The 22,787-nt window shown below is 43.2% G+C and overlaps 3 protein-coding genes across 10 annotated transcripts; 2 read left to right on the plus strand and 1 right to left on the minus strand.

Moving 5' to 3' along the window:
- Positions 1–4,062: 4,062 nt before the first annotated feature.
- LOC124706505 lies at positions 4,063–10,035 on the minus strand. Of its 7 annotated transcripts, none has more exons than XM_047238173.1 (8): positions 9,753–10,019; positions 7,858–8,028; positions 7,673–7,740; positions 7,381–7,574; positions 5,151–5,321; positions 4,967–5,034; positions 4,675–4,868; positions 4,063–4,254 (listed from the first exon to the last, which is right to left on the minus strand). In XM_047238173.1, exons 4-8 carry the CDS (start codon positions 7,425–7,427, stop codon positions 4,192–4,194), a joined length of 543 nt encoding a protein of 180 aa, XP_047094129.1. In that variant the 5' UTR covers positions 7,428–7,574; positions 7,673–7,740; positions 7,858–8,028; positions 9,753–10,019; the 3' UTR covers positions 4,063–4,191. The 7 variants fall into 7 exon arrangements, with proteins under 7 accessions (XP_047094129.1, XP_047094127.1, XP_047094128.1 ...); XM_047238171.1 differs by having other exon boundaries at positions 6,829–7,574; XM_047238170.1 differs by having other exon boundaries at positions 4,205–4,254; positions 4,675–4,864; positions 5,151–5,310.
- A 3,940-nt stretch (positions 10,036–13,975) lies between these two features.
- LOC124646546 (F-box/FBD/LRR-repeat protein At1g13570-like) lies at positions 13,976–17,032 on the plus strand. Of its 2 annotated transcripts, none has more exons than XM_047186650.1 (5): positions 13,976–14,010; positions 14,842–15,728; positions 15,817–15,972; positions 16,056–16,345; positions 16,789–17,032. In XM_047186650.1, the coding sequence occupies exons 2-4, from the start codon at positions 14,874–14,876 to the stop codon at positions 16,317–16,319; spliced, it is 1,275 nt and encodes a 424-aa protein (XP_047042606.1). In that variant the 5' UTR covers positions 13,976–14,010; positions 14,842–14,873; the 3' UTR covers positions 16,320–16,345; positions 16,789–17,032. The 2 variants fall into 2 exon arrangements, with proteins under 2 accessions (XP_047042606.1, XP_047042605.1); XM_047186649.1 differs by having other exon boundaries at positions 16,827–17,032.
- A 3,449-nt stretch (positions 17,033–20,481) lies between these two features.
- On the plus strand, positions 20,482–22,443 carry LOC124650183 (F-box/FBD/LRR-repeat protein At1g13570-like). The gene is made up of 3 exons (XM_047189733.1): positions 20,482–21,635; positions 21,722–21,877; positions 21,957–22,443. Exons 1-3 carry the CDS (start codon positions 20,778–20,780, stop codon positions 22,245–22,247), a joined length of 1,305 nt encoding a protein of 434 aa, XP_047045689.1. The 5' UTR covers positions 20,482–20,777; the 3' UTR covers positions 22,248–22,443.
- The last annotated feature ends 344 nt before the right edge of the window (positions 22,444–22,787 follow it).

Raw genomic sequence — 22,787 nt, forward strand, 5'->3', positions numbered from 1 at the left:
TATGACCTCATTTGTTTCAACTGTTAGATCACCATACAAGTTTTTTTTCGAAATCTGAGACTGGCCAGCTTGTGGCCAGTAAAATTGAACGACCTATGGCCCTTCTCAGCCTTTTGAAGCTCTAAGCCTTCCGATCACGCTAATGGACGCTCCTGATCTCCCTGTCGCCCCATCGCTTGCGTCAGAGCATTTTTCACCATGTCTCTTGTCCGATCCGCTCGGTTCAGCATAACTGGGCTGCTACTGCGGAGAATGACCTAGGCGTCCTCTTGTGAATTGGACCTACAATGGTGATTGGGCCGCTTCGTTAGTTCGGTTGTGTGGGCTTCCAGATGCACAACTGTTATCCGCGTCCCCTGTTATGCTTCATTAGTTTGGTTGTGTGGGCCAGGGAGGAAATCAGGATGCGGTTCTGTACACAAGCTGGGGGGAACAGCGGCGAGTGCGGCCTGGCAGTGGGGATTCGTATATGGCAGGACCAGGGAGAGGAGACATAAGGTCCTGCAGCCAGCGACGGCGTATGGAAGGTCGATGGCAGGATGCCTTCTCACATTCGCCTGTGCGGCAGTGTTGGCAAGAAAATATGAGCTAGGAGATCGGGGTGATATTGCCGCTCTGCTCCGTTGAGATCATGGTAAGAACGAGCATACTACACTGGCCTACATATACTTTTCTTTTGAGATAATGGTGAGCATTTGCTTCACTTTTTATTTACTTTTCCTTGCAACACACAGTGAGAATTTCTTTTGTCTCAGTTGTGCTCAATTAATTAAGTTTTCGAGGCTACCTAGAGTCATCATGCTTTTGAGCTTTTAAGACCTTGTGTCCCAATTATCCATGATTTGCAGCTACAACATTTACAATATTGGTTGAAAACGAGTGACTAGAACACATCCCTCTGTTATTCCCATTTTGATGTGTGATATCAACCTATCTGATTTGGACTTTGTGAAGGATATTCAGATCAGCTCATTATTGCTAAGGTTGAAGTTGGAGACAAATTAAGTTATGATTCAGTTATGTATAGATTGTATCATGGTATCATGGCGGCAGAAAGATCATTTTTCTAGAAGGTATCCAACCATCACTTGTTAAACCACAATTTTATTTCAAAATATATTCAGATTATGGTATAATAATTTGATTGGAAACAGGGATGGAGTAAGCTATTAATCGCATGTTCTCAACAACTTCACAAAATTATTGTCTGCCATCACACACATGGACAGTGATGACCTTCTATAACTTATATGCTGGCCAGCATGCTTAGTAGCTATTTATCATAATTTTTTATAGGTCCATGGAAACAATTGCCATGAATAAAAAGATACTACCCTGAAATTTCTATTGCAATGTCCCTTCAATCTTTTCTTATTAAGGAAATAAATAGAAATCAGAATATAGTTTAAACATATGCATATTTTACAATCATTTTACATCTTTCTATTGCAGCTAATTATCTTATGCATGGTTGTCCGAGCAAGTCATTTTGGTTCTTCTTAGTTGGACTATCATTGGTTCATCATTTGTCATTGGTTGGATGGGGTCGTAAAATGATTAAATCTGTGGCGTGTCACTGAAATAGTAATTTTGGATTATGGTTGTGGGGATTTCAGCGTAATAGGATATCAATGTCCTGTTTGTTCATTAAATTTCCTTTCTCCAGCTTAATTTTTATTATGTGGCATTAGCTTTGCTTCAGCTGATCCTTGATTTTTTCTTCTCACCAACAAACCATTTTAAATGCTTAAATATTGCAAAATAAGTCAGATTCAGTTTCGATAGCAGCCTGACATGTCATTCCAATCAAATGCTACCGCCTTCGTACGTGTTGAGTAAGTATTGATAGCCTTTTTTCAGGTTTAATTGTTCATCCTAGAGGCATATCAATTTAATTACTATGCTTTTACTGATTGCGAGCTAATGCTTTTATTTCATAGACACAAAATCTTACCAGCATGGCAATGGTATTCCATCTCGCAACCAATCTTAAGTTGCACCTACAACTTTTAGTTGAATGGTTTGCAACCTTAAGATGTTGCACTTGCTTTCGTAAGAAGTTTCAGATTAGCAAAAAAAATTGGGTGTCTTCCATGCAACTTGAGTCTATTTTTTACGCGGGTAACCTGGGTGTAAATTGACCTGCATATGAGATTCTTAATTCTGCACTATGCAAGATAAGTGGATAACAAACGGGCTGATGTGAAGATACAAATAAATCCGCGAGAGACTTTGGCTCAAATTTATTGGTTCTATATGTCAGGGTTTAAGAATTCTTTGATCTTATATAACTGGTTCTGTTCATATATCAAACTTAAGTCAATTATATTGTCGCTGTTATATGGAGTTCATGGATGATGGACCTAACTATGTCAATAATAACGAACCATTATCTATCACTATTTCTTAGATAATGATTCTGATCTGAGATGATAATTTGTGCTCTGCTCTATAGGTGAGGACATCTTTAGGTTCAGCGTTGCATTTCATATTGATGACATTCATGTTCAGCCATGAAAATAAAGTGGGTGTTTTAAGATTCGATGTTGCACCTCATATTGACATTCAGGTTCTGGGCAATACCAAAACTAACTTGCACGTCATATCAGAGTTGAAATCTGGGCAAGAGTAGAAGATGCGAGCCTTTAGAGAATAGGATTTGTAAGATTTTGCTCTGAGTATTTTTTTGTATCTTATCATGCATGTGATCGAGAGAATCATTGCATTGCAATTCATATTGTTAAAAGTTTACCAAATGTCTCTATTTCCAGCATTTTAGAACATCTATATATTCTTTCCAAAAGACAGATGGGCGCGGCAATGTGCGTCTTCATGATTTGGTTATAAACATATAAGACCATACATAAATGACTGATGCATTTTCATGCTCAATTGTATTTACAAATGTCCAACTAAGGTACATCGTTTCCATAGTTTTCAATCTACAAGCCTCTTGGTATCCTGGGTAGCATCGAGGTAAAGTTTGTACCCTAGCTGTTGCTGCTGATGGTGTATCTAATGTGCACCCATAATGTGTTCCATCATGTTTCAAAATGATGCTCAGCTCAATGGTAGGAACAATCATTTCTTCAATTTGAGAAATTGAAAAAACCAATGTACTATAGATGAAACCACTTGTGCAAAAGGAATTCATCATTACTTTATATACTTTACGGGAGAAGGACGTCTTCTACTCACTGGTGTTCAGTGTTGGCACTTGGTTCAAGTTATGTAATTGCTCTGCCTCCATAGCGTCTGAACTAAGTCAATGCTGCTACAGGCCATATATGAACATATGCAGGCTTGCACGCTGCAATGTACCTTCAGTTATTAAGTACAAGTAGGACCTGTGGATGTTCATGATGTGTCTGTATTGTTAACATTAGGGGCAGCGAATGGTGATCCTATTACTCATTTCAGTTTCTGACAGTGTACTATTTGAGGATGTTGGTCCAAGTTTGTATTGAGATGCTGCTAAACCCAAGATATCTTAAGTGCCCCCCTTTGTATGCAATGGGGGATTGATATCTGTGTTCATTATCAGTAATCATTTGCGCTCTATTAGCTGCTCTTATCTTTGATTAATAATAACATTTTTTATTACTCAAGTTCCCAAATCCTGTCCACTGTATACCGTGGGTGGAAACACATGTACAACCTTCAACCTAATTAGGCGTGAGCTCCATCTTTGTCCTGTACAACTGTTTCCGTTAAGGTGCTATTTACAACCAAATAGCTATATGTTTTTGTTTTCTATTATTTGCAGTTCTGTCAGTAGTTCAAAGTCATTTGAACCAAACCAAAATCCATTAGCTAAAAGGAAGACCTACATATATATATTTAAATGAATGTAATACATAGAAAAATTACATTAGTGCATCACGCATACCTCTTTTTGTTTCAAACTGACTGAGTTCCCCCCTTTGAGCATTTTCTGAGCAATATGTCGGTAAGTTCATATGAACTCAACTTCTATGTTTCATGCATTAACATATTTACAACAATTCTATCATTCTATCAGAAAAAGGACGGGCGCAGCAACGCGCGCCATTATGGTCTAGTATACAAGGATAATAGCAACGAAATCATGCATTTTGCCTCTATATACTCGGTTAACAACTGCCACTAGTAAGTTTTACTACTACTTTTGTTTGCCAACCCCTTCGTCTCCTGTTCATGAGTTCTTTCTCTTCATTTTTTTTTCTTCGTGATAGAATCAACTGCTTCATCCACCTCTTTCTCTATTTGCTCAATCTGCGTTGAATGGAGGAAGAAAATAAAATAGTTTAATTTTTATATGACATCAAACATCTTCACATAGTAAGCACCACACCTCTTACTTGATCTACTCTTACTGATTACTCAACTCAAAACAGTTTTATAGTAGTCTTATTAGGTGCTTGGGATGGGGGATTTGAATCCTTTGAAAAGTTTCCATGTTGTTTAATTTACATAACTATGAAAAATTCCTTTGCACCATATTTCAGAGAAAAATTCTATCCACTTAAAAATCGAGTTAATTGCTTTATTTTTTCTTGCCATGTGTCAAAAACTCTTTGATGCTACTTCAAGTAGTTTTCCCTAAAAATTATGTTTTCAAGGTTTGAGCTAGCTAAGTTACACTAACACAGAAGCACAGCTCAACAAATAAAATTAGTAGGCAATTGATCTAACCTTATGAAGTATGGCCTCGGCTTTGTTCGCATCTTCCTCGACCTCATATGTGATGGCCTTGATCCTAGATGCTGCCTTTTTTAGGCTTTTATTCTCAGGAAACGCTTCGGCGACATCTTCGGCAATTTTCTCAGCCGTCTCCGCCACCCTTTCGACCGCTTCGATTGCTTCCTCTGCTGCTTCCTCCACCCTTTCTATTGGATCGATGTTATTTACACACAGAGAGATGTTAAAATCAAGATGCACTAGTACACAAGTGTGTCAATTGGTAATATATCTGATTCGAAGTTACCTTCCATTGCCCTCATCTGCCAGTAAAATGGTACTGCAGCAAAGTAGGCACCAAGGACCAACTTCACCCTGAGAAGCTCATATATAGCTTTGAATGTGAGAAGGAAATTCATGAAACAAATCTAGAAACAGGTGGACAAGAAACACATGCAACCGTGTAACTTTTATGTATAGTACGTACGAACCATGAAGGTATGTTGGGTAAGGAAAATTTCCCTCGTGCTGGCTGTTCTCCGGGTACTGGGTCAACTGCTGAGGTTTTCCCTCCCGCTGGCGGTTCTCCAGCTCCTGGATCAACTGCTGGGAATTTTCCTCCTGCTGGCGGCTCTCCGGCTCCTGAATCAACTGCAGCGATTCTGAAACAAAATAGGTGAACAAACACATCTAGCCAAGAAACCCGCTCCACCAAAACACACTTTTGCCCTGCTTTATATATAAAACCACACAACCGAACAAAAAAAAAAGATGAAGGAACTCTCTTACAAAGTGGATCAAAGATAGAGGAAAACAAGAGCAGCCACACCCCAAAAAACCACCCGAGACTACCCGAGACTAGAGGTGACATGGCGCTTCCTTGGGAAACTACAAGGCATCGCCACACCGCACACCCCAAGATGATGTCGGAGAGGGTCATATGCCCTCTCACTCCGGCCTGTGGAGCGTGGATCCTGTCAGCGGACAACGAGGACCGAGAATGGTGATGACTCAAGCATGTGTAAAAGATAGAAGGCTAACGATAATGACACGCACCCGAGATGAAGGTACATAGAGACAAGATCCGAACTTGCCTACCAATGACGTCGAGGCATGACCAAAGGTAACAAAAACTTCACGGCGACGCCCCCAAGAGGGTGACAACGCTAGGCACCGTCGTCACACTAAGACCTATATTGTAAAGGGTTTTCACCAGAGTCCTGACACCGAAGATGACCACGAGGATGCCCCCATAGAGGATCACGACACCCACATGCATCATGGTCGTTGGTGTTGGAGCACTGGAATTTCGCCCGAAATCACCCTCACACCACATCAAGGTACCTTGGTCTGCATGGTGCCAACGTCGTTCACACGACATGAGACCAACACACTCAATGTTGTAAAAATGTCGAGGGAGGGGAGGGGGGGGGGGGACTCGACATCCAGCTGCTCTCCTACGCCTTGTGCAGCCTGCGTTGCACTGCTACACCGCCGCATGCCCGCATCACCCATCCACATGTAGCCCAAGTTGCTACCACCCGCTGACCATGATCCTCGCACCAACACATCCGAAACAAAAACCGCTACCCCGAACGACATCAAGTCATACGTCTCGGGTCGACCAAGCCCACAGCCTCGCCGCATTAGCAACACAAGAATGCCACAAGATTGCACTGCCCCATAGAGCCGCCGCTGCATCGATTATCGACCCATCGCACTGCACGACGAGTCTGCAGGACGAGAGGCCCTCGCGGACGTCCGCCCGATGGCAAACCTGAAGCTGGCACGCCAGCCGCTCCAGATCCGCTGCGCACGGCGCACGCAGCTCAGCAGGAAGCCGTCGCCCTGCCGCTCCACGTCCACGGGGAGCACACGCGCGTTGCCGGCCGATCGCATTACCGTCACACCGGGTATAGCTTTATCACAGACAGGGCTCTGCATCGCTCACCGCAGAAGCTCCCTACACGTCCCCTCCCCGCTCCCTCTGCTCCTCAGCACGCCGCACCGTCGCCGCCGGCTAGTTTCAGGACGCCCCGATGCTGCCGTACACTGGCTAGCACGCTTGTTGACACTACTCTACAATCTACATGCATGCATGCCGCCATCGACGTGCGAATTAGATGGGCCAAATGATAAGCAACAGGTGTCAGGTATATATGCACTTACGGTGTTGCTCTTGTAATCGGCGGGACACAGCTGATGCCCCAAGACTCCGTGGTTAAGCCGACGGGGATTCGCCGGCGGCGAGCTGATACAGATATACCTGTGCTCGTTTGCCGACGAGAAACCTCTGGAGTGTGTAGCGCCGAGGCTCTGGTAGGAACGCAAGATACGAGGATCGCCATGAGATCTTAAAAGGAGTCTCGGCTGGTTTCTTCAACCTTGAAGCTCCTCTTTCACGAGTTTCGAACTTCTCGCGTTGTTTAATTTACATAATTTGAATCCTTTGAAAAGTTTCCATGTTGTTTAATTTACATAATTAAAATTCTTCGGGATTATACTATGAAAAATTCCTTTGCACCCTATTTCGGAGAAAAGTTCTATCCACTTAAAAATCGAGTTAATTGCTTTATTTTTTCTTGCCATGTGTCAAAAACTCTTTGATGCTACTTCAAGTAGTTTTCCCTAAAAATTCTGTTTTCAAGGTTTGAGCTAGCTAAGTTACACTAACACAGAAACACAGCTCAACAAGTAAAATTAGTAGGCAATTGATCTAACCTTATGAAGTAGGGCCTCGGCTTTGTTCGCATCTTCCTCGACCTCATATGTGATGGCCTTGATCCTAGATGCTGCCTTTTTTAGGCTTTTATTCTCAGGAAACGCTTCAGCGACATCTTCGGCAATTTTCTCAGCCGTCTCCGCCACCCTTTCCACCGCTTCCATTGCTTCCTCTGCTGCTTCCTCCACCCTTTCTATTGGATCGATGTTATTTACACAGAGAGAGATGTTAAAATCAAGATGCACTAGTACACAAGTGTGTCAATTGGTAATATATCTGATTCGAAGTTACCTTCCATTGCCCTCATCTGCCAGTAAAATGGTACTGCAGCAAAGTAGGCACCAACGACCAACTTCACCCTGAGAATTTCATATATAACTTTTGAATGTGAGAAGGAAATTCATGAAACAAATCTAGAAACATGTGGACAAGGAACGGATGCAACCGTGTAACTTTTATGTAGTATACGTACGAACCATGAAGGTATGTTGGGTAAGGAAAATTTCCCTCGTGCTGGCGGTTCTCCGGGTACTGGGTCAACTGCTGAGGTTTTTCCTCCCGCTGGCGGTTCTCCGGCTCCTGGATCAACTGCTGGGAATTTTCCTCCTGCTGGCGGCTCTCCGACTCCTGAATCAACTGCAGCGATTCTGAAACAATATAGGTGAACTTCAATATTCTCTGTATACCTATTTTTACACAAAACCAGGCAAAATTTCAAGCCTATTCACTAATCGAGAAAAGATAATTCCTCGATTAATTAGTGGAAAACCAAGAAAAAATTGATACAACCAGCCTAAGCATCATCCGGACAAACACATCTAATCAAGAAACCCGCTCCACCAAAACACACTTTCGCCCCACTTTATATATAAAACCACACAACCGAACAAATAAAAAAAAAGATGAAGGAACTCTCTTACAAAGTGGATCAACGATAGAGGAAAACAAGAGCAGCCACACCCCACAAAAACCACCCGAGACCACCGACTAGAGGTGACATGGCGCTTCCTTGGGAAACTACAAGGCCTCGCCACACCGCACACCCCAAGATGATGCCGGAGAGGGTCATATGCCCTCTCACTCCGGCCTGTGGAGCGTGGATCCTATCAGCGGACAACGAGGACCGGGAATGGTGATGACTCAAGCATGTGTAAAAGATAGAAGACCGAGGATAATGACACACACCCAAGATGAAGGTACATAGAGACAAGATCCGGACTTGCCCGCCAATGACGTCGAGGCATGACGAAAGGTAACAAAAACTCCATGGCAACGCCCCCAAGAGGGTGACAACACTAGGCACCGTCATCACACTAAGACCTATAATGTAAAGGGTTTTCACCAGAGTCCTGGCACCGAAGGTGACCACACCCCCATAGAGGATCACGACACCCACATGCATCATGGTCGTTGGTGTTGGAGCACTGGGCTTTCGCCCGAAATCACCCTCACACCACATCAAGGTACCTTGGTCCGCATGGTGCTAAAGATAAGACACTTGCATGCCACAAGACCCTCCATGCATATGGCACAACTGACACGCCGAGGAACAACACAGAGGACAATTGGCTGCTCTCCTAAGCCTTGTGCAACCTGCCGATACCACTTGCGGAAAACACCTTCCTGAGATCGCTGCACTGATACACCGCCGCATCACCCATCCACATAGTATATTCCAAGTTGTTGCTACCACCCGCAGACCATGATCGTCGCACCAACACATCCGAAACCGAAAACCGAAATCACCGCCCCGATCGACATCAAGTCATACCGTCTCGGGTCGACCGAGTCCACAGCCTCGCCGCATTAACGACACAAGAATTCCACATTTCCACCCAATGCCATATTCCACATGATTGCACTGCCCCATAGAGCCGCCGCTGCTGCTGCATCGATTATCGAGCCATGGCACTGCACGCCGAGTCCGCAGGACGAGAGGCCCTCGCGGACGTCTACCTGGAGCTGGCACGCCAGCCGCTCCAGAGTCCAGATCCGCTGCGCACGGCGCACGGAGCTCAGCAGGAAGCCGTCGCCCTGCCGCTCCACGTCCACGGGGAGCACACGCGCGTTGCCGGCCGATCGCATTACCGTCACACCGGGTATAGCTTTATCACAGATAGGGCTCTGCATCGCTCACCGCAGAAGCTCGCTACACGTCCCCAACTCCCCGCTCCCTCTGCTCCTCGATCACCACGCCGCACCGTCGCCGCCGGCTAGTTTCAGGACGCCCCGATGCTGCCGTACACTGGCTAGTACGTGTGGAAAGCTTGTTGACACTACTCTACAATCTACATGCATGCATGCCGCCATCGACGTGCGAATTAGATGGGCCAAATGATAAGCAACAGGTGTCAGGTATATATGCACTTACGGTGTTGCTCTTGTAATCGGCGGGACACAGCTGATGCCCCAAGACTCCGTGGTTAAGCCGACGGGGATTCGCCGGCGGCGAGCTGATACAGATATACTACCTGTGCTCGTTTGCCGACGAGAAACCCCTGGAGTGTGTAGCGCCGAGGCTCTGGTAGGAACGCAAGATACGAGGATCGCCATGAGATCTTAAAAGGAGTCTCGGCTGGTTTCTTCAACCTTGAAGCTCCTCTTTCACGAGTTTCGAACTTCTCGCGATCGATCTCCCTGCAGCTGTGCTCCTATCTCCTGTCCAGAGTTCTGCTCGACTCAATTTAAATCTTATCAGTCTGAACATATTGCATAAAATGACAAAGTGAGAACTATCGGTAGTCAGGCTAGCTAGGGCCCAGCACACGCTGTACACGAGGACACATACGACAGGCAGAGAGATATGGGAGGCCACACAGTTTTGTCGACTCGTATATGCAACTTGCCTATTTCCAGGTACCAGTAACCGTGTACATGCAATGCACGTTTCCTACAAACATGTCTAATTAAGCGGTAAGTCTTCCTACAACCACTGTTCTGAAATCTGCTTTATTCAGTGACGATGTTTTCAATATTTGCTAAACAGACTCCACTATGCTGTGTACCCTACGCAATGGAATGATTCACGTGCACCTAAAGCCAAAATGTCGGCATCGATTATAGTTGTCATTTCTGTACCGAGTCGATCTGTGCGAAATTAATGGTGCAAACATGTGTGTGCTCTTCTTTGCTCGGCACCAACATCACAGATGAAAAAATACGCCAAATGCCACAAACATGTGTGTTGTTCCTTGCCAGGCACCAACATCACAGATAAAGATACTCAATAGTTGGTACCCGAACCGGTACGAGAGAAAAGAGGAGGAAAAGAAGGCGACCCCAAGGCAGCTAGGGTCTCCGCCCCTCCGTCGGTGCTGTCGTCGGTCTACCACGACTCTGACAGCCTTTCACGCCTCGAAGGTGTGGCAAACCGCGGGGGAATGTTTCTGTTTCTTAGTTTAGGTCTTTCTATGTCTTCTTCGGATGGTGGGACGGCGGGACATCCAGATGTCAAAATAAGGTCCTTACTGCCCTATCTTCGCTCTCGTGGTGCGCCTAGCACTGACAGAAGGTGCGTGAAGTTGTGTGATCGGCGGGTCTCCTAGGATTCGTTAGGTTTCATGTTTGTTTGTGTGATTTTAGTCTGGTTTTTTTGGTCTATGGTTCTCATCATTCTGCTAGCACTACAAAAAGCTTCAGCCTTAACACCCCTACGGAAGTTGTGCAGCCTTTCCTCGGGTTCGTACAGTTAGGTTTCCCATTTAGCCACAATGGATGAGCCGCCCCCACGACCATGGTTGCTTCTACAATGTGTTGGTACTTTGTGGCATTAGCACGATGATTTCCCTTATGTCTAATACAACGAGATCTACAACAATAAGCTACTTGCACATCCCCGGTGATGGAGGGGCGAGGATAGCGGTGCGCCTTTGGCTTGCATCCCTGTAATTGTCGCTAGGTGTTACAAGGAGTAAGGTGTAGGTGCGCTCGACTATGGTGTCGTGTTGGTGGCGGGTGGTAGAACACCACAACATGGATGATCGGCATTGTGCCGCCATCGGCCACCGTGTTCCTTTTGATGACTCTGCCGCTGCAGCATCATGGAGTGGCCATAATGCACTTCTTCAAGCTCTAGGGCACTGGGTACGTCATCATCGCGGTGGTCCACTAACACTTACGGCAATAGTGACATCTCAATGAGTTGCACGCTGCCATAGGCGTAGCAATAGGAAGGAGGCCACTAGCTCCTTGGCTAGGACTACAGAGAGACAAAAATTGCTATAGATGAGTTCTGATAGCCTATACATGAACATACAGAGAAATTGGCTAGGAGAGAGACTGGAGGCGGAAAATATGTATGACATGTAGGCCAACTTAGAGCCTAGCGAATTATTCCGTTTGAGATTGTTTTCTAGTGTGTAAAAACACTCACATTTCGAGATAGATCTAGAACACCGTTCGGTGTGCCAAGTTTTAAGATTCAGAACTTAAGATTCGATTTAACTAACCTCTACAAGTTAAGTTTTTTTTTTCAAAGAACCCTACAAGTTAGTTTAAAATGCACAATTTCTCTTTTACAATCTTCGATTTTAAAAATAAGAAGGTTAAACACTCGTGGGCCCTTCGTTGGCTCGCAAGCATTGCTAGGCAGCCGGCATAGGTGCACCCACTGGCGGAGCTACGTTAGGGCCTAACTGGGCCGTGGCCCGCCCAGGTTTTTGTCGGAAAAAAATGTATGGCTATGTAGGAGAGGCCCAGCCCACTAGCACCTCTTCCTCTGTACCTTGCACGGCCTTCACACTCCCGGTATCACCGACGATTCGTCCGCTGTCCGTCTCTAGCTCTGCCATGGACGTAGGTACGAGAATAAGGGGGACTGGGGGAAGTATTAGAGCAGCAGCGGGCCAACAGACAGTAGCGCCGCCCAAGGCCATGGGGCAGGGGTCGCCGGAGGCGCGGACACGGCGAGCCATCAGAGGTCCAGCAGCCATGCAGTAGGAGCTGCAGCCAGCCAGCAAATCGAGCCCGTACTCATCTCTCTTACTAATCTCCATTGCATTAGGAAGAAAAGTTTCTCTCCAATTTTTTCTGACCACCCTTTCCCCAATTTGTTACTTAGGAATTTGATAGACATACGGAGTACATGTTTATATCTGCTGATTTTGACTAATGAGAGCAGAAGTATTGAGTAATGACTAATTTCCAGTGAAGTGAGTTAAAAAAATTCTTCTCCGTTATCATGGCCCGCCCAACATTTTCTTCGAAGCTTCGCCACTGGGTGCACCTATGCATCGCTTGTTGGCGTACCTTTATACGCAACACATGCATGGGTGTTCGAGTTGGGTTTGGCCCATCTTGTGTTATGCACTGGATTTGCAACCAGTCGAAAATTGTGTTCACACGCATGCGGGCGTACATACAGTTCATCATTTCAACAAATTAATTTGCAATCATTTTTTTCAAATTTTTAAAATTCGAACCTAATTGAAAATCGCATTTGAACAAAATTTGAATGTGAATAAATTTTGAAACTGAGCAAAATTTGAATTTGAACAAAAATGTTTGAGTACATAAATTTTTTGGATTCAAAAAATTTGCTCAAAAACTTATTGTTCAAAAAAATTTGTGATCAAAAGTTTTTTTTGCTCAAAGTTTTTTGTTCAAAAAAAATTTTGCTCAAAAAATTTCAATTTTTTTCATAAATATAAATTTTTGTATTTCAAATATATTAAAAATATCAATCACAAAAGAAGAAACAGAAAATGAAAAGAAAAAAAAGAAAAACCATAAACCGAAGGAAACCAGCCATAAATAGGCTAAATCGCAGAAACAGCAAAAAACCACGCAAAAACTTCTTCTCCGTATTTTATTAGGGAGCAGCTAACCATCACCCCTCAGGGGGAAACCGTTAATGGGCCTGGCCCATTAGTTCGGTTGTTTCAAAATTTTCTAAATTCGAAATTTTTTTAGATTTGAAATTTGCTCAGAACTGAAATTTTCTAATATTTGAAAATTGCTTAGATTTTAAATTTGCCCAGATTCATAATTTGCTTAGATTTAAAAAACACCCAGATTCGATATTTGCTCAGATTTGAAATTTGATCAGATTAAAAATTTGCTTACTTTGAAATTTGTTCGAATTTGAAATTTGCTTAAATTCAAAATTTGCTCGACTTTAAAATTTATTTAAAAATTAAAAAATCACGGAAAAATCGAAAGAAAACCGAAACCCAAGAAAAACCAGAAAAAACTCGATAAAAACTGGAAAAACCCGAAGTCTACTGCCTCCCTGCCTGTTGATGGGCCACGCCCAAACTCACCATCACGTGGGCGATGGTTTGTACCCATCACCCGCGGGCGATGAATAGGATTCCGCATTTTATTAGAAGGTTTCCAAAACCCAAGTAAACAGAAACATCCGGTTTTTGATGGGGCTCGGCCCAAATAGTAGTGGGCTGTATGGGCCATAAGACTAAGCCATTGGTATTTGGTCTTAGTCATGGGTATTTGTAGGACTAGACCATAATACCCAGCGCCGACTCGCCGGCCTTCTCGCCGCATTCACTCTGTTGGGTTGGCGCGGTGCTGCCTCGACACGATCCGCACCGGCGGCGGCTGCAGGAGAAACTGGCCGAATCCAGCAAGGGCAGGGAACAGGAAGGGATTTGAGGTAGCCGCCCAAACCCTAGGTGAGACCCCTTTCCGCTTTCACATCGTCGCCCGCTCACTTCTGCTTGGGGATTTTTTTGCTAGCGTGCGCTGTGATTTTTTGCCATTTTGCTGCTTCAGTTTTCCCAAATAAGCCAACACGGTCTATCTTGGGTTAGTGTAATGGGTGTCTCTAAGGCTCAGTCGACTGAAACTTGACTTATGTCTCAGTTGAATTACATTAGTGTGTTTCAATGCGGATCTAAATAAAGTGCAAACAACAACAAACACGAATCTTCAAGTAGAAACAAAATCCAACGGTGGAGCACGTGACTAAAACATAAGCTACGTCTCAGCTAGCTGAAACTTAGCAATTCCGTAGTGTAATTGTGTGGATGGCTCAGTTAACCAAGATTTCTGTTCGTGTACAAGTGGCCTAGGATTTAGGCAGATGTGTTCTCTTGTAGGTAAACAAAAAATTAGAAGTACGGCATCTTAAGTGTCTCTTTTCAGCTGCATGTATAAAGTGTTTAGCCGAGAATCGCAATCTTAATCATATGATCTAATTTGTGCCAACATTATGGTGCAGATTATACTGAGATGTCCAATCAATTAAAGTGGTGCCCGTTTAACCTTTTCTGGGTTGTTCTACAGAAATGCTCATCTGATTACTATGAATTGTTGTGGTAGATGTCAAATTTCTTTGACATATGACTTTACTTCCTTAAACATTTTTTGTGTATATCTTTTCAATCAATAGAATGTCATAACAAGAAGAGGAATTCATCCAGTTACGGATTGTCTACTTTGCTCCCGTCTCTAATTTTGGCATGTTTGAGATTTATAAGTTTCCTTTATCACACGGCGTGCAGGTTCTCAGTTTCTCACACTACAAGTGTACCAGATGGACCACGGATGTTCCTCAACAAAGATATCTAAATATGTTGCAGAGGAAGATATCATCAGCAATCTACCGGACGGCCTCAAAGACAAAATTCTTTGTTGTCTGCCAATAAAAGAAGCTGTTAGAACTTGCCTCTTGTCAAGGAAATGGCGGTACACATGGACTTCGATGACCGAACTGATGTTCAGGGGAGATGATTTTGCTTCAGAAAATGACAATGAAAACGATCTTCAATGCAGGTTTCTTAAGTTCACTGACATGTTTCTCTCCCTCCACAATGGCCCAGTTCTAAAGTTTAGACTGGATACCCTAGGGATTGAAATATCTACTAGAGGACACATTTATCGTTGGATGCTCATGCTTTCGAGAAACAGAATTAAGGAAATTCAACTTATGACAAGTATGCATGAAGATTACAACATCCCTTCTAGTTTTTTCTCCTGTGCTGAGCTCGAATATGTGCAGCTGCGGCTATGTGTATGGACAACTTCACAGCTGCCAATGCTATATAAAGGCTTCAAACACTTGCATACTCTTCATCTTGAATTCTTCACTGTTGAAGGAAACAATTTTGGGGATTTAGTAGCAAGTTTCCCAAACTTAGAAAAGCTTACTCTCTTTTGGCTTATCAGCTTTGCCAATATCAATATCCATTCAACAAAGCTCAAGATACTTACAGTTCATGGCCGGTTTAATCACCTCAGTCTGCATACTCCATATCTTACTTCGGCAGTCATTGAACTGAAACAAGTTGCTGGTGACGCTTTGAATGCCAGATGCAATTTCAATGTTTCTCAATTTATTGCTTCTCTTTCAGATGTTAAAAATATTTCACTTCATGGGTCAATATTTGAGGTAAGAATCAGTGATAGTCCAGTTTTCCTTGGTGCCTGTTTATTTCACAGTTTAGTATTATATTTATGGACCTCTTGCTAGTTTACAGCTTGCAGAACATGAATTCTTGGTTTACAAGCCGCCAAAATCATTCAACCAGCTTACAGAGATAAGCCTGTACTTAGATCTTGGTAATCTGAAGCAGGCAAATCTTGCTCTTTGCTTATTTCAGCATGCCCCCAACTCGCAGCTTATTAATTTGAAGGTGAAATGATAAAATCTTTGACTTGCTACATATTATAAATAAATCTTCATAGCTCTTGTTAATTTACAGTTTGTACTTTGCAGCTCACTTCCAAGAATCCCATGGTACCCACAGTGCATTTATGGGAATCAATAGATGGCTGTCTCTTCCAGAATGTTCGTGTAGTTGGTATGAACAACTTTACTGCTTCATCTGCAGAGCTAGCGTTCTTGAAACGTATACTTGAAGATGCACCAGTTCTAAGAAAAGCAGAAATAAGAGATAAAGGAAAATTAGGAAAAGATGACCTCAAGAGCCTCCTGAAGATGAGAAGGGCATCGAAGGATGCAGAAATAGTGATTTTTTGAGGATTGGTTCCACCAACTCTGAAAAGGTTCAAGCCTATGCTTTTCTAGTGAAGGAACAGAACATACATTTACATTCCACTGGTCTATTCTGTTACTTGCAAAACTTAGTGTTTTTACATAAACGAGGGAGCATGTCTTATCTAGTGACAGAACCCTGCCTTTGCATCGACTGACGTACATAGTCACATGCAAAAAACTTACGTTTAGTCTTCATAAGAATACATAGAGCTTCATGTAAACAAAAACCGAGTTATTCTATTTGGAAATATCAATATCCTCTTCAGCAAATTAAAACGTTGCACATGGCACATCACTTCTGTCACCATTTTGGGTAATATGTGAAATTTAGTAGTACTATTATTTCATCAGCAAATTTCAGTTTACTATGGGATAATGTGCAAAAAGAGAATTTGGAGCACCAAAATGTTCGTAAAGGATGAACGTATTGACTAATAGTTCGCTTGGGCAGGTCAATCATGCCACTCTTTTTTATTTTCTGATGGGCAGAATCAAGGCCAATCTCTGAAGGAACAAGTCAGAGTCAGGACCACATAACAGCTATCAAACTCATGTTTGGAACTTCAGAAAACTCCCACTTTCTTTTAGCGCGATCTTGTAAGACGTGGGCTTTGAAATTCTGAATTGTGGGTGTGCAAGCATAAATGTTTGCGTACTTCCCCTAGTGAAGCTATTGTGTGGTCTTTGGAAAACAACGGTCTCTCTAAGAAGTGCTTACTTGTGGTGTCAAGGTTCAGAAAATATTATGTTCTTGCCAACTAAACAGTTTCCCTTTGCAGCTTAATTCCAGTGTTTCCGAGGTAATATATATAGATCGGTATATAGTCAGGCATGTGGGTATGATAAACTTTACTAGTTGCCAGGAATATCTGGCCCTGAACCTTGATGTAGTTCATACTGGCTCCGGTCTGGAGCTAGGCTTCGACTTATACTTGAAAATTGGAGAAAACAGACCCAAGACCCTCCTGAATACGTGAAGAACTTTTAAGGATGATGGTTGTTCACTAGTGAATGAATATTATGTCCATTTTCTGGTGATATTTTTGTTACTAACAATACCTAGGAATTTTTCTTTATAAGCATTGCATGGCCTTTTACCGTGTTAGATAGTACCTAGCAATTTAGACGCATTGCATTTGTCAATATGTCCATGTCTTTTGGTCAATTGACTTTGGTGTAATGAGCAAAAGGAGGACCCCGAAAGATATTTTTACCTAACCTGATCGGTCTGACTATTTCTGTACACCTTAACCGGAAAAAGTGCAGCTTTTGGGCTAAACGCATACATTATACAGGCAGGTTTAATTTAATAAAGTTGAACGTGTTGACTCTAACTTTGATCTTAAAGTTTAGGAAGTCAGCCCTGCTAATATTCCGGTCAACTTTGCTGCCCTTAAAAATATATGCATCTGCTGTTTTCTCAAAGATAAGATCGAGTTTGAGCAAAACTCGTGGCTCGAACTTGGGAAACTTCTGCCTCTCTTGTCTAGTGTGATCTTGCACGACGGGAGCTATACACTACGGGGTACTAGTATGTGCAACAGCAGTGCAAGACAACGACATGGTCACAAGTACAGTAGCTAGTTTCGAAATATTGATTGCTGAAGTCGTCATACCATGTTAGTGTTGCTTTGCTTCAGAAAAGAAAAATAATCCAAACTCGTTCTTGTTTGTCAAGCAGGAAATTTTCCCACTGAAATGGACAGCAAAAATTATGCGTTTCAAGCTGACCAATATGTGATTGGTACACATATTTAACTTAGCAAAGTAGAAGAGCTTAGTTAATGGCTGAATAATGATCACCGGTCTTTTTGAGAAGCCGTCAGTGAAATTGTGATTAAACAATCGGGGGCGCTGGTCCTGAGACCAAATGCGAACACATGACGTGGATGCAGTAGACATTGTCGGTTTGCCAAGTGGCAACTAATCGTATAAAAGTTTATCTTCGGTACTCCCGGAGTTCACTGATATAAAATGTTTTATCAAACTAATTTAGCTTGGCAAAATATCTTATATTGGTGAACAGGGGTATAATATATATGTTGCCGTACAAGAGGATTGTCATTTTGATCATAAAAATTTCTAGCTGCCTGTGATCGCTACGGAAAGTTCTCCAGAAAATGATGTGAGTTGCTTTGGAAACATCAAACAATACTCAGACATGGAACTTATTCTAGAGCACAACACACACACACACACACATAGCCCTAGTCTAACGGCATCGACAGATTGGCATGTACCAAAAATAATGAAATTGCTTTAAAGATTAAAAGACTTGAGATTGCTTCATCTGTATAGTCGGATGAAGAGAGAAGGAAACCACAGGAAAAATCAAACAAAAATGTGCTTGCGAGTTGACTTGTCCAAAAAAAAAAAAATCTGAAATCGGTTTATACATCATGTTATATTGCGATCCAAATTCATATACTAAAGGGAGGCTAACTTCTGACGAGCGGAGCGAGACCCGTCGCCGGTAGGCTTGGATCGAGATGAAGAAAGAAAACACTACAATACCCTCCCCCCCCCCCCGCGGAGGATTAATCCTCTGAGTCATTCCTCTCACTTGTCGCTCACACCTCCCATGCCCCCATGGTTTGATGTTGTTGTTGTTTCCTTAGCTCCCCTCATCGACCACCACTAGCCTCCTCACATGTTGCTCCTCTACCACCCCCTTTTGCTCCTTGTCCTTCTCCCCCATCTCCCCCATAGTTCGGAGGTCACGGTCATGGCCATGGTCATGGTAGTCGTTAGAGTGTCAAATTGAAGAGATGTTGGTGTGAAAGACAAAATGGTTGAGGGAAGGAGTATGTGGTACCCCAGAAATAACGGTGACAAGGTACCAGCTAGTCGGATTCGCGGCCGACGAGTTTGAATTGTTGAAATCAAGGCTGCCACAGACTGTTTGCAGATTTCTGATATCACACGGGTTCTTTCGACATGCTTCAAACTTGTGTGTGTTTTGTTGCAAACAGACGAGCGAGGTGTTGCAGTGATTCTAGGATTGTGCCGCAAATGCTGCTCCAATGTTGCAAATGTTTCCGTGGGCAGCTGTGGACGTCGTCATCCCATGTTGCATACATGCGTTGACGTTTTTGGTGGATTCATCACGACGGTTGGGAATTTGCTATGGTTAGCAGGGTTTTGCTACACACTCGTATATTTTTACTACTTGGTGTTTTGGAAAGCCTGCTGTACTTTTTGTACGTTGTTAACACATCGTTGGAAAAAAATACTGCAACAATACTACAATGGCATGAAAGATTTGCTACGAATATGGAGGGTATATGCTGCAATGGTCAGATACATGTACGACGATCAAATCAGGACGTGGGTGTATCGTTTGCTGGGGGCATCTCAAGGTGCAGAGACGAGTCGTATCCATATCGGACAAGTAAGGTCGTATGCACAGCAGCTTCGATCCGTCGAACCGCACTTGAAGCGAAGCGGGGAGGGCTGCGGACCCAGTTTCGATCTTCGGCTTCGTCTGCTAGCAAGCACCTTGCCGCCTGCTAGGCAGTCGGTATCCACTCGCCGGCCGCCGCCGCCGCCGCCGCATTCTCTCAGTTGGGTCGGCCTCGGCGCAGTGCTGCCTCTCCACGACCCGCGCAGGCGGCCGCAGCGGGAGGAGGTGACGGGAACCCGGCAAGCTAGGGGAACAGGAAGAGGTAGAGGCAGGCGCCAAACCCTAGGTGAGGCCCGCTTGTCTTTCGCTTTCGCCTGCTAGCTTCGGCTTCGCTCCGTGTCGTTGCTCCTTGTATGCTCGCTCCGCCCGCGCTATTGCGACACCTTCGGGTGCGATTCGTATGTTGTGATGTTTCGACGATGTCTTTGGGGATTTTAGGCTAGTATGTGCTGTAATCTTACGCCATTTGCCTTCTTCAGTTTTGCAAAACAAGCCAACACAGTCTATCTCGGGTTAGTGTACGTAATTGTGTAGATGGCTCAGTTAACCAGGATTTACAAGAGGCCAATGATTTAGACATGTGTGCCCTCTGCCTCTCTTGTAGGTAACCAGAAATTAGAGCAATGGCATCTTCAGTGGCCCAGTTCACCTGCATGTACAGATTGTTTAGCCGAGAACCGTAATCTTAATCATGTGACAGAATTTGTAGTACCAGCAATGTGGTGCACATTGTGTTGAGATGTCCAATCAACTATAGTGGTGCCAGTTAACCTTTTCCTGTGAACTGTGGTGGTAGATGCCAAATTCCTCATATGGCAATATTTCCTTAAGCATTTATTGTGTACTAGTACATCTTTTCGTTTGGGTAGGATATCATATCAAGAAGCGGAATCTACCCAATATTTCCTTAAGCATTTATTCTCTACTTTTGCTCATGTCTCTTATGTCCATGTTATAATGTGCGGCGTGTTAGAGACTTGTAAGTTGCTTTATCACACATTCACACTGCGCAGGTTATCACAGTAGAAGTGTACTAAATGGACCACAGGAGTTCCTCTACAAAGTTATGTAAATATGTAGCACATGAAGATTTTATCAGCAATCTGCCGGATGGCCTCAAAGACAAAATCCTTTGTTGTCTGCCAATAAAAGAAGCTGTTGCAACTTGCCTCTTGTCAAGGAATTGGAGGTACACATGGACTTCAATGACCGAACTGATGTTCAGGGCAGATGATTTTACTTCAGAAAATGGCAATGCAAATGATGACAAATCCAGGTTTCTTAAGTTCACTGACATGTTTCTGTCTCTTCACGATGGCCCAATTCTTAAGTTTGGACTGAATACAAAAGACGTTCAAATATACACTGGAGGACACATCTATCGTTGGATGCTCATTCTTTCAAGAAAGAGAATTAAGGAACTTCAGCTTCGAACAACTATGCGGGACTGTTACAAGATCCCTTCTTCTTTTTTCTCCTGTCATGAGCTGGAATCTGTGTACCTGCGTTTTTGTAGGCTGACAACTTCACAGCTGCCACTGCTATCGAAAGGCTTCAAACAATTGCATACTCTTCATCTGGAATGCTGCTATATTCTTGGAGGAAACAATTTTGGGGATTTAGTAGCTAGTTGCCCAAATTTAAATAAGCTTATTCTCAATAGAATTTATAGCTTAGCCGATATCAATATTCATTCGACAAAGCTCAAGATGCTAACACTTGATGGCCATTTTAAGCACCTCAATCTGCATACTCCATGTCTTACTTCGGCGGTCATCAAACTGAGACCTCTCCCTAGTGATGCTTCGAAGATCAGATGCAACTTCAATTTTTCTCAATTTATTGCTTCTCTTTCTGATGTTGAAAGTATTTCATATCTTGGGCCAATACTTGAGGTAAAAATCTGTGATATGCCAGTTTTCCTTGGTGCTTGTTATTTCACAGTTGGTATTTTGTTTATGGACCTGTTGCTATTTTACAGCGTGCAGAACATGAATTATTGGTTCTCAAGCTGCCGAAATCATTCAACAGGCTAAAAAGGATAAGCCTGGACTTAGATCTTGGTAATCTAAAGGAAGCAAATCTTGCTCTCTACTTATTTCAGCATGCGCCGTACCTTCAGTTTATTAATCTGCAGGTGAATTCAGTAAATCTTTGACTTGCTACACATTATAAAAATCCATAGCTCTTGTTAATTTACAGTTTGTACTTTTCAGCTCACTTCCAATGAGCCCATAGTACCCGCAGTGCATTTCTGGGAATCAATAGACCGTCACGTCTGTCTCTTCCAGAATGTTCGTGCAGTTGGTATGATCAACTTTACTGGCTCCGGTGCAGAGCTAGGCTTCTTGAAACTTATACTTGAAGATGCACCAGTGCTAAAAAGAGCGTTCATAAACGACAACGGAAAATTGGGAAAAGATGACCTCAAGAACCTCCTGAAGTTGAGAAGAGCATCGAAGGATGCAGAAATAGTGATTTTTTCAGGCTCGGTTCCACCAGTCTGAAAAGGTGCAAGCCCATTCTTTTTTGTGTAGGAACAATATATGCACATTTCTATTTCCCCTGTCTATTCTGTTACTTGCAAAACCTTAGTGTTTTTTTACGTAAAGGAGGCCCGACCTTGGCATCGACTGGTGCACGCAGCCACATGCAAAAACTTAGGTTTAGTTTTCGTTAGAATAGTTTGAGTTTTATGTAAACAAAAACTGCAGTCAATTTATTTGGAAATATCGGTATCCTCTTCAGCAAATCAAAACGTTGCGCCCGGAACATCACTTCTTTCTCGCCATTTGGGCGTAATATTTGAAATTTAGTGATTAGTGATACTATTTCATCAGCCAATTTCAGGTCATTTTGGGATAGTGTGCAAAAGGAGAATTCGGAGCACCGACATGTTCGTAGAAGATGAACCTATTAAATAATTGTTCGTCCCATTATGTAATATTATGCTCTCCTGCAGGTAAATTTGCCACCCCTAAAATTTTCTCTGATGCATAGTTTCTAGTCCAATCTCTGAAGGAACAAGTCGTGACCACATAGCAGTT

The sequence above is a fragment of the Lolium rigidum genome, chromosome 4 (assembly GCF_022539505.1).
Source record: "Lolium rigidum isolate FL_2022 chromosome 4, APGP_CSIRO_Lrig_0.1, whole genome shotgun sequence".
Classification (NCBI taxonomy): domain Eukaryota; kingdom Viridiplantae; phylum Streptophyta; class Magnoliopsida; order Poales; family Poaceae; genus Lolium; species Lolium rigidum.